Genomic DNA, 13,964 nt, shown 5'->3' with positions numbered 1-13,964 from the left:
ACTTACTTTCTTTGGTGCTTATTTGATAGCCTTTTAGCTATCAAAAAGGTGGATATTCTTTTTGTAAAGGTGATATATTCTTTGCTTTTATAATGCTGGTAATGATACCAGGACATCACTGACATGGGATCAAAGGCTCAAAAATAGTTTTGTTTATGATTTGGTTAAAACGTGATTCACTGCCTGGGATCGTTTTCTTTACTTTTAGATTAAGAGAATAATGTTTAATTGTATACATATGATATTAATATATGTACATAGTCTCTGAAATATGTTAATTCATGAGTAATATAATTAAGATTATTTGTAGTGATTGTAAGCTGTTCAATTAACTTAGTTAATGGTTTTTAGCATTCTTGCAAAGTACCTTTTGCAAGACAAAACACTCAATGTTAATGATCATGCTAAAGAAAATTACAATATTTATATACATGGCACTTTGTAAACTATCAAATCAGGTTAATTAGACAACACACACACACACACATATATATATATAATGCACACATTGGAAATTCATGTTGTCCTTGATTACAAAATTGACATATATACATTGTCAATAACATGTTTCCAAATGAATTGACAATGGAACCTTATCATGCATGAAAAATGCATGTGATAAATATGTTGAGCAACTAGCACTTATGAAGATGGATCGTTCTTTTCCCTTAGAAAAAATGGCTTGTAGCGTTTACATGCTGACAAAACTAAAACAATGACCACTATAGGAAAAGCCAAAAGTAAAAAATGGCACTTTGTTTGTCACATAATTCTCAAGGGAATTGCCGACACAAGAGCAAATTGTCACAGTTAATGCAAGAACCGAGTGGAAGCTTGCCCGTCAATCTTCTATAAACTCTTTAGTTTATATATGTATATATATCGGTTCATTGAAAGGACCTTGACCCATGTTGGAATCTGGTGATTCAGAAGTTAATATGTACTAATTAGACCAACATTATAGAATATATATGGAGAGTTGAATTTATAACATAAAACTTGATTGTAGTCTCTCTCTCTCTCTCTCTCTATATATATATATATATATATATATATATATATATATATATATATATATATATTGCCACCTGTTTTAAAAATGATATCTGAACATTTTTATTTTTTTTTCAAAAAAAGGTACTCGAGAGGAAGACGATATTGAGCGGCTTGGCAGAAACAAAAAAGGAAAAGATGAGCTATGGTTCATATACAATTTGAATTCACCTTGGTAATTAAGCTTGGCAAATACGGATGGGCAATGTTGTTTATTTCTTGTCAAATTGTGGGTAATATGGTAATAAGTAAAGGCATTTTAAACTCCAGGAAATTTTTTCCAAAGCGCGGGTCCCACATCAACCCCTCTTTCTCTTTTTCACTCTTCCGTTCTTTCTCCTCCTCCCACTTTTTTCTCCTCCGGGAAATCTAATCCCTATATTTTTTATTTTGTATTTTATTTAAATTCCCAACTTCTCTCGCTCTCTCTCTCTCTCCCTCTCTCCGAGTCCTCACCATTGATTCCCCAGAGAAGCTTCTTTGCCGACTTCTTTCATTTTCCACTATGTCATCTTTGTGAGAAGATTCCGTCCCCCTCTAAACGCGGTAATCCTATCCTTTGTTCCTTCTGTCCAGTAAGGTGTCCAGTAAGGTAACAGCTGATTGGTCTCCTCAAAAATCCGAACCCACACGTTTCTTGGCATAAAACCCACTTTCTCTGTTCAAGGGGCAGAAATCCTCTGCAGAGTTGTATATTCTCTTGTGGAGTCTGTTGTTCTCATTGTCTTTGGTGAATCTGCCTCCAAACTGTTTGACGATTTGGAATTCCTGCTTCGCTGATTTGGTGGGTCTTTTTTTATGGCTTTGAATCGTGGTGTTGAATGTGGAATTTAATGGAATTCACTGGTTTTCTTGAAGTGGGTTTAGGGTTTTTGGTGGCGCTGTTTGCTTTTTAACGTGTTAAGGAGATTTTGGGAATTTTTAGTTGACTTCTTTGCTTTGTGTTAGATGTTCTTTTTGACATATTCTCTTGTGCAATGGCAGTTGAATTAGCTGTTCGTCGTTTGTTTGTGTTTCTTGAGTTACGATTACGTTCTTGGCTGATTCCCTTTGTTCGTTGATTTTGGCGACTCTCATTGAATTCCTTCACATCTAGTCGTCAGGCCCGGAATAGTTCAATTTCGTTGAAACCATCTTGCTGAAGTTCGTGGACTGAACTGTTATTCTGTTTTTTTGTTGGAATCAGGGGTTAAAACTTACCCTTGCCATCGTTGATCACAAGGTTTTGTGAAGTCAGTCTCTCGTTTGGCGTACCAAAACAAGTGGGGTTTTTCCATTTCCTTTTTGGTGCTGCTTGTTTTATTGGGTGGTGCTGGATTTTGCGTAATGGAGGATGGGACTCCCGGAAGGTTTGTTCTTGGAAAGCAATCATCTCTTTCTCCGGAATCTAAGAACAACGAAGTATCAACAGAGGCTGAAATGCCTGACGAGATTGATCCTCAATTTAAGCTGATGTATTTGACAAGCGAGGGAAATCTGGAGGGAATTCGGGAGCTTCTTGATGCTGGTGTAGATGTGAACTATAGAGACATCGATGAGAGAACGCCTCTTCATGTTGCTGCATGCCAAGGTAGAGTGGATGTCGTGGAGTTGCTGCTTAAGCGAGGCGCCAAAGTTAATCTCAAGGATCGCTTTGGTAGCACGGTAAGAAACATGAATAAATAGCTAACAAACTAACAAGTTGATGCACTCTGTCTGTAGCTCTTCACATCGGTAATTGTTTTATCATTTCATGTGTGGTCTTACTGTTCTTTCTGCATTCTGTACAGTTGCTTATCTTGATAATGTTACTTGTGCATTTAGTTCTGAAAAATATGAAACTATAGAGTGTCCTTCTAGTATATCTATATGTGTTCATAAAGTTTAGCGTAGCCATGTATTATGTTTTATGAGCTGCGAATGCATAAAACTGCAAATTGTATCGGTCCTATAATTCAAGACTTTCTGACTGTAGCTGAGGATAGAGTTTTCCAACCATCGTCACAAGTACTGGTCTAAGCTATACCATGTGAGGTAACATTTTGTGATAACATACTTTTCTTGGAAACTCTTGAGAATTAATTTTCTTAAGCACCTAGTGGGTTGCAAATCCAGATTTTATTTTACTGGTTTTCACTTTTTGATTTTTCAAATGCCTTTTCTCTTTGATTTCCTGGAAAAGTACATTGTTTAAAAAACTAAAAAATCTAGAAAAGCAAAATCAAGTTTATTTCCCCTGTTTACATAGATTGCTGGAATTTGGTTCTCTCTCTCACACACACACACACACACTCACTCACTCACTCACTCACTCATGCAGGCTCATCAAGCTTTGAGTATCACTTCACATGATTTACCAATGGATATTAAGAAAAAGGAAAATCAGAGTCTGAATGATCAAGTGATCAAGAATTTCCTCAATAAATGAAAGGTGAAAAGCAATAGAAAGTTGATACTTGTATGAGATATCCTTCAAAATTTAATTGAATAAAACAAGTTTGATAGACTAGATTTGGGGAATTGATTCATACATTCTTCAAAAGTTTCTACTTGATGAGTCTGTTTACTTTAGTACATTGATACTGGTCTCACCGAACGAGGAAAACAAACAAGGTAATACTTTAACTGTGCATGACCTATCTTCACAAATACAGATTCGATGATGAAAAACCAGGGTTATTTTATCACATCCCTGCAAGGGTGCTAACATGGACACTTGTATGCTGAACTCAAGTAGAGGTGCAGGAACGATCTGGCCCAAGTAGTATTTGAAACAAAAGTCTATAATGGATCAAGAAGAAAGCTTGAATTTCAGTCATTAACACAACCAGACATACCTATAGTGTAGCCCGTAGACTTCCAGAGTCACAAGCAGAAAATATAAACAAGAACCGGAAAAAGTCTCATTTGATTATACTTCATTTCATGTGTGAATCAATCACTATTTCGTCTTTGATTTTTGAATTAGTCTAAGCCAGTAGTCACTATTTAATGCTCTCCAGTATCTTGTTTCTGCTTCCTCTGAAACCAAGAAAATCTGTCACTTTTGACACCAAAAAGTCAAAATTGTGAGAGAGGGGGAACAAGGACAAGGAGAAGAGAGAGAGAGAGAGAGAGAGAGGGAGAGAGAGAGATCCAATTAACACAAAGAGACGGTCACCTAATGACTCAGGCAAAGCACAAGTGAAGGGCTTAATTGACACCTATACAGGCAGACAAAATCGAAGAGAAACCAAAATAACCACTCAGTAGTCTAGCTTCGGTAAAGAAGAATTCAGGAGAGGAATAATAGGGTTGGAAAAGAAAACACTCTTACCTGATGCAGGAAAAGAAAATGAAGCTTGCATTTTTAGTTTTCAACAATTGAAGGTTCCTAGTCTTTAAGAATAAAACATACCTCTACTTTTTATTTTTTTTTCCTTCTGGTTTTTAAGGAAAATCTAGCTTCCTTTTGCTGGTTTTTTATCCAAACACTAAAAAGCTAGAAAGCCATATTTTCTTAAATCTGACACCCAGTTTTGCAGGAAGTATTGACAAATCAAATGGGCCCTAAGAGTATGTAAATACTTGATAAATTTTAAAAAGATAAACTGAAGGGGAAAAAAACTGTATGAGGTGTATATGAAGAATTACGAAACTAAAAGTAACACAAGGAATCATGATAATGTGACATAACATGAAAAAAGATGTTGTGTAAATTCTTTTTTGCCTCCCATAGTATTTATCTCAAATACCATTTATCAAAAGTATGTTATGTAAATCTTTTTTTTTTTACAAATACATGTGATGTCTACAAATGATCAGTGAAAGCATTGTCACCGTGGACGTTAAATAAGGTGTCCCTTTAGTAAGTTCTCTTCCCAACTGTGAGATTCTTGAATGGCACAGTGAAGCAATATAGGAATTGAGAGCATCATCATGAGATTCTTGAATAACACTGAAGCAATATAAAAGTTGGGAGCATGAAACAGAAAGAAACATTTCTAATTACTGGCTTTCTGTGCATGCTGACCATGACATTCCAGTAGATTGAACTGTTGATGGACTGAGATGAAGAAGAACAAGTAAATGCTGCATTGGAATTAACCATTTTTTCTTTAAACAGCCCATTGCAGATGCACTTTTTTACAAACACCAGGATGTTTGCAAACTTATGGAGCAGTATGGTGCAAAACCTGTGGTATGCTTTTCCATGTCATAATTTTATTTTTTTTCCTGCTAGATTATAACTGTAGTGTTTGAAGTAATATTCAATCTGTGCCTGGTTTGCTATTTGAAGATGGCTCCCATGCATGTACAAAATGTCCGCGAAGTTCCAGAGTATGAAATTGATCCAAAAGAGATAGACCTCACTAACAGTATTCCACTCACAAAGGTACTTTCGCTTTTCAGTTTTTGATGCATACCTTCTACTTGGTCTCTTTTTGTACCATAGTCACATTTATTGATCCTGGGAGTTTCTCGAGAATGATTTTCGTGGAAATTTTTTTGCTTAAATCTTGTTTTTCCCAGGAAAGTCTTTGGAAAATTTCACGAGTTAAAAATATACAATATTTGTAGTTTAAAACTATGCTGTTAAGGATTTTCTATTATTTTTTTCCTGCAATAACGTAGGCAACTGTTCGTCAAAGTTTTTTAAATGATAAGGAAACAAAAAATAAAAAATATAAAAGTTTAAAATATGGACTTGTTTTGGAAAGGGAAATATTATTATTCTTGCAAAGTTAGTTTCTGAGGATATTTTTGCCATTAATTTGAGGTAGCCTCAGAATGCTGAAAATGTTGACATTATTTGTTAAAACATTTGTACTTGTAAGTTCACTTTTTGGTAGTTGATGCATATTACTTTAGTTTTGTCCACATTGTGCAAGACTTCAAGTTAATCACTTTCATTTCTTGAAGTACTGGATCCATCTAAAGGATAGAAATGTGAGTGGATATGCATTAGTTCTAAATGAGCATGGAATATGGTGATTGGCAGCTTGGAAACACGGAGGAGATAAAAGTCTCCATACTTTATTCAGAATGGTAAAACAAAAAACTATAGTTAGGATGCCTGTGTTCATCAAGTAACTTGTGATTCACCCGCCTTTCTAGGGAACCTTCAGTATTGCAACGTGGAGAGGAACAAAAGTTGCTGTAAAGAAGCTTGATGAAGATTTTATTATGGATGAGGAAAAAGTGTATGTAGCTCAGTAACTCTGGTATTTGTTCTCTTAATACATGTAGAATCTTTACAATGAGAGATCTTTGTGGGTTGTTCCTTTCATGAGTGAAGTGGCTACCGTTCTTGCCAATTCTGATCCCAGGTTAATTCTACAGGAAGTCATTCCGAGATGAGCTGGCATTGTTGCAGAAATTACGGCATCCAAATATTGTTCAGTTTTTAGGAGCTGTCACTCAAAGCAGCCCTATGATGATTGTCACTGAATATCTGCCAAAGGTTCTTTCTGCTTCTTGACAAGGATAATGAGATCACACCGAATGAGATGTTAGCATAGTATATCAATGAATAGTTACATTTGGATTAGTTCATTTTATGATCCATCTCAATAGCATCTTGATCTAAGTCACATGGGTACTTCAATAAGCCCCACATACCCGTACCCAAAGTGGATACTTGGACATACTTGGGTACTTTTTAAATTGAAACCGCTCCAAACTATTTAATTTTGCTTGTTTTAATTTTTTCCACATTCCAACTCAGTTTTCATAATGTTTTTAGAGTTATTGTTCATTAACATGTAATATTTTTATTTATATCACTTGCTTATCTAAATGTTGCTTTCATTTTGATTTTTTTGTATTATTTTGCATATATACATATATATTATATATATCTTGCTGTACCCCCATACCCACATTTTATAAAGTTGCCGTGTCCGTACCTGTATCTCTGTACCCGTACCTGTACCCATGTGACTTAGATCTTGATATTTCCAACCCATGTGACTTAGATCTTGATATTTCCAAAATTCCACGATTGAGTATATTAAATTATAATTCCAGTTCTCTAACTCTTAATTGATCACATTTAACAGGGAGACCTTTGTGCCTACTTGAAGAAAAAAGGAGCATTACGGCCATTGGTGGCAATAAAGTTTGCTCTGGATATTGCTAGGTTTTTCTCTCTCTCTCTCTCTCTTTCTCTCTTTTGTATGTGTGTGTTGGGTTGGGAGTTTTTGTTAGAAATCTTATATGATTCTGTATTCTCAGGGGTTTGAATTACTTGCATGAGAATAAGCCAGACCCCGTTATTCATCGTGATCTTGAACCTTCGTAAGTGATAACATTTGAAATATAAGGTACATATTTAATGAGTATATCTGATGTTGCTCTCTTGCACTGGCGACTGCGAGTAAGACAACAGAAATATTCTGCGGGATGATTCTGGACATCTCAAAGTTGCCGACTTTGGAATAAGCAAGATGCTGAAAATGAGAAAGACTGTCAAGGAATACAGACCTCTAATGTGCCAAGATGACTCCTGTGAGTAGTATTGAGATTTTCTTCTGAAAATTTTATACACCTACATTTGCTGCAGTTATTTGTACATATAATATACTGTGGATTTATGTTTCTGAAATGATGTGGTGGCATGGATGTGTTCAGCATGAAAACACAGTTATGTCCTTGCCCACCCCCTCTCCCCTAAAAGAGAAAAAGTGGATTTATGTTTCTGAAATGATGTGGTGGCATGGATGTGTTCAGCATGACAAAACACTTATGTCCTCGCCCATCCCCTCTCCCCTAAAAGAGAAAAAGAGAGTGAGCCTGCAGCAAAGTTTATGCATTTTCAGCCATTATTTTTGAAAACCATGAATTGCCAAAAAAAGAAAAGAAAACAATGAAAGAAATTGAAAATTTCAATGTATTATATGTGTGCGCATGAGTGGACAATTGTCTCTTGGGTTGATTTATTTTATTGGTTTGCATATTCCATGGTCATTTGTCCCAAAGATCTGCAAATGGTAACTGCTTGCCTTTTGGGTTCTACGTCTCCTCTATTTTTCTTAAAAGTGGTATTCCTGTGAAATTTCAGTCTTCTCATCTTTTATGAACAGTGGATGTATCATGTATGGTTTATTACAGACCTCTTACTTCAACCAGGAATAGGATACTGAGTTAGTAATCTATATGGTTGGGCTAAATGAAAGGTTTTTGAATCGTCTGTACTCTATATGAAGTTATTGACCTAGATGTGGCATAATGTATGTAAAACCCCAAATATGTTGTAGTATTTATTTTATTTATTTGTGCAACATTTACATGGGTTAATAACTGTATGAGCCTTATTTTGAGATTTGAATTAGAGCTATTTAGTCGACCATTTACTGAGAATTTGTGGGACCAGGCCTTGGTTTGGCTTGAATTTTGTGAAGCATTGGATGACTAGTGTAACGAAGAGAGTTGTGGATACTAGATACCAGTCATACCACTATAGCATCTTGGATGCATAGGTGAAGTTGTAGTTGTGACTTTTAGTATGAGGTCTCATATACAGGTGGACTCATTTTCATATCAGACTCGATTTTGTTTGCCAGTTGTAGAATTTCTTCTATTGTAAATCTGATCCTGTTTTGGTTGCTGAGAAACTATTTTATTGGCTTTAGTGGGGCACTGTTAGGATGTTCGCGTCCTTTTGGTTTTTCTCTATTGGTGGTATGGGGCCCTCACATACTCTAAAGATACTGTATCATAATCGGCCATATTCCTGAGTAAATTAGGTGACTTAACTATTTTTATTTTGATGTCCGTGAATGATCATTCGCCCTGCACTTTATGCCTTTTGTAGATGACAACCTGTAAAGTGTAAAATTTGAGCGATATTTCTTTCTAAGTCCTTTGTTTGTTTTTTATTCTGTTTGTTTAAAGTTGGACAAAATTCTGAACTTTCGAGAAGTATGGTGTGCTTTATTTATTTATTTATTAAGTGATAAACCTTGTAAATTTTTGCCAGGTTTTGATGTTTGCCTGTGAACCTAGTTTCTTTTTTATACTTGCCTATACCTGTCCTCCAGATCTTTGTGCTAACGGATAAATTGTTTTAGAAGCCTGTCTATGCCATAGAATTTTACGACCGTGTTAGCCACTCTTCATCCATTGTGTTTTAAAAGAAGAAGAAGAAAAATAAGAAAAAAAAGAAGAAGAAGAAAGGAAAGTGTTTTCGAGACACTTTTTGAAATTGGGATTCTAGGTACTACAGCCTAGTCCAAAAGGTGGCCTCCACCTCCACCTAGGTGCAGTTATGAGGACATAGAATGCAGTTAAATGATTTTTGACTTGAAAGTTTTTAAGGTATAAGTTATCACCGTGTGCTACAACTGGAGATGCAAAAATTTTGGAAGGAAGAGAAGAATTTCCCTGACATTTTTTTCATAATTGGGATTCTATGTACTACAGCCTAGTCGAAAAGGTGGCCACTGCCTAAATGCGCTTATAATGATGTGGTATGCAGTTAAATGATATTTGACTTGAAAGTTTCTTTTTAGGTATCAGCATGCAACATAGTTGGAGATGCAAAAAGTTTGTCGTGTTAATCTACCCCATGGAGATGCTCCACTTCCATAGACCTGTGAAAGTTTCTATAGCGATACTAATCAAGATTAAGAATATGTGTGCATAAAAGGAGGACCATGTTTTTGGAAACAAATTACAGTAAAGTAAATTAAATTTACAAATCGAAAGTGCTTTAGCTTATTTAATTCATGTGTGCATTTATTATTGGCCTGAACTTGGTCTCTTAGTTGCATATAATGTGGCACTCTTACAGTAATAAATTGAGAGTTCCTTATTATTCTTCTTTGTGCAAGTTTGCATGTACAGAGTTTTTGTTTAAATACTTATTATTAAACACACGTATCATTAGCCATGAATTTCACTTGTTAGTCTTATGTGCATGGTGTGCGTATGTACACACACCTGCACATGCGGAAGCATCTGGCCACTGTTTTCTTATGGTTTGTTTATGAGTCCAATTGTATGGACAAATTTGTATGTCTAAAATTATAAATCTGAAAAAAATCTGATGTGTGGATTAGATTTTACTAGGACTAAATAATAACAGTTTGAAGTTTCAGGCCATAAAATCCAATGTGGAAATCCAAACACTCTATGTTCTTGTTCTTGCATTTTAAATTATTACGAGCACCTGGAGGACTGGATGTGAGGTTGTTGTGTTGTCATATTGTCTTTTTATCTGATTGCAGTGTTTACATACTGATTTGAACGTAAAACAATGTTATAATTCCACAGGTAGATATATAGCTCCAGAGGTTTACCTAAATGAAGAATATGACACGAAGGTGGATGTTTTCTCTTTTGCCTTGATTCTACAGGAGGTAGTGCACGCTCTTTTTCCTTTTTTTTCCCCTTTAGTTTCCTCAAGATCATCTGTTTCTATGACTGAACATTTATGCTCAGCAGTCATTTAGAACTTCAGAGTTCCTTCTATCTGCTTGTTCACGCTCTTCCTGTTTGTTAGGTACTTGTTAAGGCATTAGCAGGTAGAGATAATAAGCGATAATAGTTTGGACACACAATTTGTAATTAAATTATATGGCCATTTAAATTTTACTAATATTTTATCCTTTAGATCTTTCAATGTGCTGGCCCGTACATGTGTCCATCAAGTGATCATTTAGATATGCAGGAGGCCCCTGTTTTCTTTGGTTTACTAGATGTCATCTCTCTCTGGCCTTGCAATGGGATCCATTTTTAATAATGGATAGTTCAAGGCCTTTCTGCTTCAAACTTCACGTCATGTGGATTATTGAGTGTTGTGACAGGCTGACAGCTATAATGAAAATGATGCAGTTCATACGTTTTAAAAAAATCAACCTTGTTTGTTGTGATATGAAAGGATATTTTCTTGAAGCTTTTACATGCAAATGAAGAGGTGCTGCCTTTTGAAATGTTCTAGTAAAGCACTTTGTCCGGCTTCCTTTTGTAAGTTTGCTTAAGATGAACGCAAGTCGTTGCTTCCTTAATGGTGGACAACGAGTTTTTTCTGGTGCAGATGATAAGGGGTCCTCATTTTTCTGTCCTATGTTGAATATTTGGTTATAGAGAAATCTCTAATTAGTATGTAGTATTGTTAATGGAGGTGCGAATAGAAATTTGCTCTTCAATATTTTGTGGATGAATTTCATCTTCATTTGGGAATTATCAGATGGTCGAAGGATGCCCACCATTTTCCTTGAAAGGGGATGATGACGTTGCAAAAGCTTATGCTCGGAAAGAAAGGCCTCCTTTCAAGCCTTCATCAAAGCTTTATCCTCCCGGTCTTAAAGAGTATGTTTACATCTATTGAAGCTTTTCATGATTGAAGATAGGAGTCCCCATCTAATGTTGCTGGTATATCATATATGTTGTTTTTTCCTTTTAGTTGATTTGGTTATTGATAAATCTGCTTGGACGAACGTTCTTGTATGACATTGTTGGCAGATTAATAGTGCGATGCTGGGATGAGAAGCCTTCCGAGAGGCCAACATTTCGAGAAATCATAGCCTGCTTGGATGACATCCAGCAGCAATTGCTCTCAAAGAAGAAATGGCAGGAGTTTTATCACAGCAAATTCGTGAGCGTGCATAGCTTTTCTATTGCACGTCTCTTTGAAATTGTGTAGTTTACCTAATTAATGTATTGTGTCTTGTGCAGGCAAAGCCCCTGAAGTGCTTCCACAATATTGAAGCTATTTGGACATCTCGACACAAGAAAGATCAAATTGAACCCAGCAGTCGTTCCTCTTTCTTCGATCGTTCGAGAACGTGATTGATGCAGCACGCAGCAAATCGGCCGCTCCAAAACATGACTGTTGCAGGTGTACTGCAATTTTTAAGATTGAAGTAATTACTGGTGCTTGTCTCTTGCCTGATCCATGAGGAAGTTTTGCATTTGGGAGTAGCAAAATGAAAGGTGTGCGTGTCATGTAGATTTGGTGTTCTCATTCATTGCCCCACATGCAGCAAAGATAACTCGATGGGTCACTTGTGTCTGAATCTTCTTTGAAGAGCTTGCAGATGTTTCTGTTTGAAAGCAACAAACTTACCAATTGTATTCGTTAGTGTTCCCATTGAATCATGCATTCTTGTTTTCCAAGATATATATATATAAGTAAATTGTATGTATTACTTTTTGTGCCTATCGTATATATAAGAGGCATAACGAGGGCCTTACAAGAAGTTTATAAAAATTACAGGGTGTCGGAGGAGATGATGCTCCGAAAAAGCCCTTCTCACAAATGGGTGAACAACAAATTACTGCTCATCTTTTGAAGGACAATAAATGGGGTTATTCCTTTTGTCCTAGAACATATGTACCTCATGTAATTACTCTTCAAAAGAAATTAGATCTAAAAGGATTAAAATGAAAAAACAAAAAACAGCCTATCGGCAGGAGATGGCTCACTGGTCGCCATCCGCCTATAGCGTTGCCGCTTGTTGGCAAAGGTTTGATCATCGCTGTCCAGCGAGGGTTGACGGGGCGTCGCTCGAGAGCGAGGGCCGAGAAGGCGATTGCCGCCTCTTGTTGGATAGCGAGGGGCGAGAGAGCAGGGGCCTCATATTGCCGTCGGCCCACGCCAGAGGCAAGGGCAGAGTTAAGCTGTCGATTCTCCTGCACAACATGGATCAGCAAGACAACCGTCTTCCCTTGTTGGACAGTGAGCAGCGACAGTTGTCGTCGACCTGCACTAATGCTGAGGGCGAAATCAAGCCGGCGAGCTTTGCTGGGACCAAAGCCCTTGCCATTGCCCTTTACAGTAATTTTAATTTATTGGAGTTATTATTAATGTATATATTTATTTTCACGTTTTTCATAGGAAAGCTGATAGGCAATTAGAAAGAAAAGTAGAGAACCTGTTTGTTTGATGAAGATAGAGCCATAAACATTGCTACTTCTGTAACTAAATTTGATGCTTTTTAATATTTAACCATTCGACAACAACTTACTATTTATTAATTAAATTTGATGCTTGTTAATATTTAACTATTCAGCAACATCATACTACTTGATTTTAATATATATATATATATATATATATATATATATATATATATATATATATATATATATATATATATATATATATATGTGTGTGTTTTTAAAATCCTTTTGCTCGATGTATAAAACTATATGTGTGAGACATCCATATATATATATATATATATATATATATATATATATATATATATATATATGTGTGTGTGTGTGTGTGTTTTTAAAATCCTTTTGCTCGATGTATAAAACTATATGTGTGAGACATCCAGATGGATGATTAGCCGAAGAATCAGGGCCATTTATCATTAGATAAGTAGTTGAAAGAAAAACATGAATAAAGTAAGAACTAATACTAAATGATAAAAATATTTATTAACGTTTTGCCTATTGTTTTTCTTTTAATCATCTTAGATGATTTTGGTTAGATGATCTAGTAATTTTATAATATATATATATATATATATATATATATATATATATATATAAAAGTTTTGGACGGCTCTTCTCACAGCACATAGTCCAATGCATTACATCGAGCAGTGCGTTTAATCATGTCCATCCAATCAATGGATCATACAGCCACGATTTGATGAAGGATTCCACATCTAGCACACACTTTGTCTTTCTCTTCCTCTCTCTCTCTCTTTCTCTCTCTCTCTACTGATTTCTTTGAACAATGATGAATAAGGGATTGGAAAAATGTATCTACAAAAACAAGAATGTCATGGTAACACGAGCTAATAGATTATCTTTCAATTGGTAAGTTTGTTGTTTTCAAAGAAAAGCATATGCAAGCTCTTCAAAGAAGATTCAGACACAAGTGACCCATCGAGTTACTTTTGCTGCATGTGGGGCAATGAATGAGAACACCAAATCTACATGCCACGCACACCTTTCATTTTGCTACTCCCAAATGCAAAACTTTCTCATGG

General features: G+C 35.8%; 1 protein-coding gene across 2 annotated transcripts; it reads left to right on the top strand.

The window, feature by feature from the left end:
- Window positions 1–1,420: 1,420 nt before the first annotated feature.
- Window positions 1,421–12,164, top strand: LOC116260551 (integrin-linked protein kinase 1-like). 2 transcript variants are annotated; one of them, XM_050079657.1, is made up of 13 exons: window positions 1,421–1,599; window positions 2,240–2,697; window positions 5,138–5,212; window positions 5,312–5,407; window positions 6,130–6,215; window positions 6,355–6,475; window positions 7,074–7,153; window positions 7,249–7,311; window positions 7,403–7,521; window positions 10,288–10,373; window positions 11,204–11,325; window positions 11,479–11,611; window positions 11,692–12,164. In XM_050079657.1, the coding sequence occupies exons 2-13, from the start codon at window positions 2,380–2,382 to the stop codon at window positions 11,803–11,805; spliced, it is 1,413 nt and encodes a 470-aa protein (XP_049935614.1). In that variant the 5' UTR covers window positions 1,421–1,599; window positions 2,240–2,379; the 3' UTR covers window positions 11,806–12,164. The 2 variants fall into 2 exon arrangements, with proteins under 2 accessions (XP_049935614.1, XP_031494855.1); XM_031638995.2 differs by having other exon boundaries at window positions 1,421–1,837.
- Window positions 12,165–13,964: the final 1,800 nt, after the last annotated feature.

Source organism: Nymphaea colorata, chromosome 9, assembly GCF_008831285.2.
Source record: "Nymphaea colorata isolate Beijing-Zhang1983 chromosome 9, ASM883128v2, whole genome shotgun sequence".
Lineage (NCBI taxonomy): Eukaryota > Viridiplantae > Streptophyta > Magnoliopsida > Nymphaeales > Nymphaeaceae > Nymphaea > Nymphaea colorata.
This window is presented reverse-complemented; position numbering and strand designations above follow the sequence as displayed.

Excerpts from the sequence above, each read along its gene's own strand:
- LOC116260551 (XM_050079657.1), top strand. The coding sequence starts at position 2,380 with ATGGAGGATGGGACTCCCGGAAGGTTTGTTCTTGGAAAGCAATCATCT. Across the intron at positions 2,698-5,137 it reads AGGATCGCTTTGGTAGCACG|CCCATTGCAGATGCACTTTT; the intron begins GTAAGAAACATG and ends TTCTTTAAACAG. Across the intron at positions 5,408-6,129 it reads ACAGTATTCCACTCACAAAG|GGAACCTTCAGTATTGCAAC; the intron begins GTACTTTCGCTT and ends CCGCCTTTCTAG.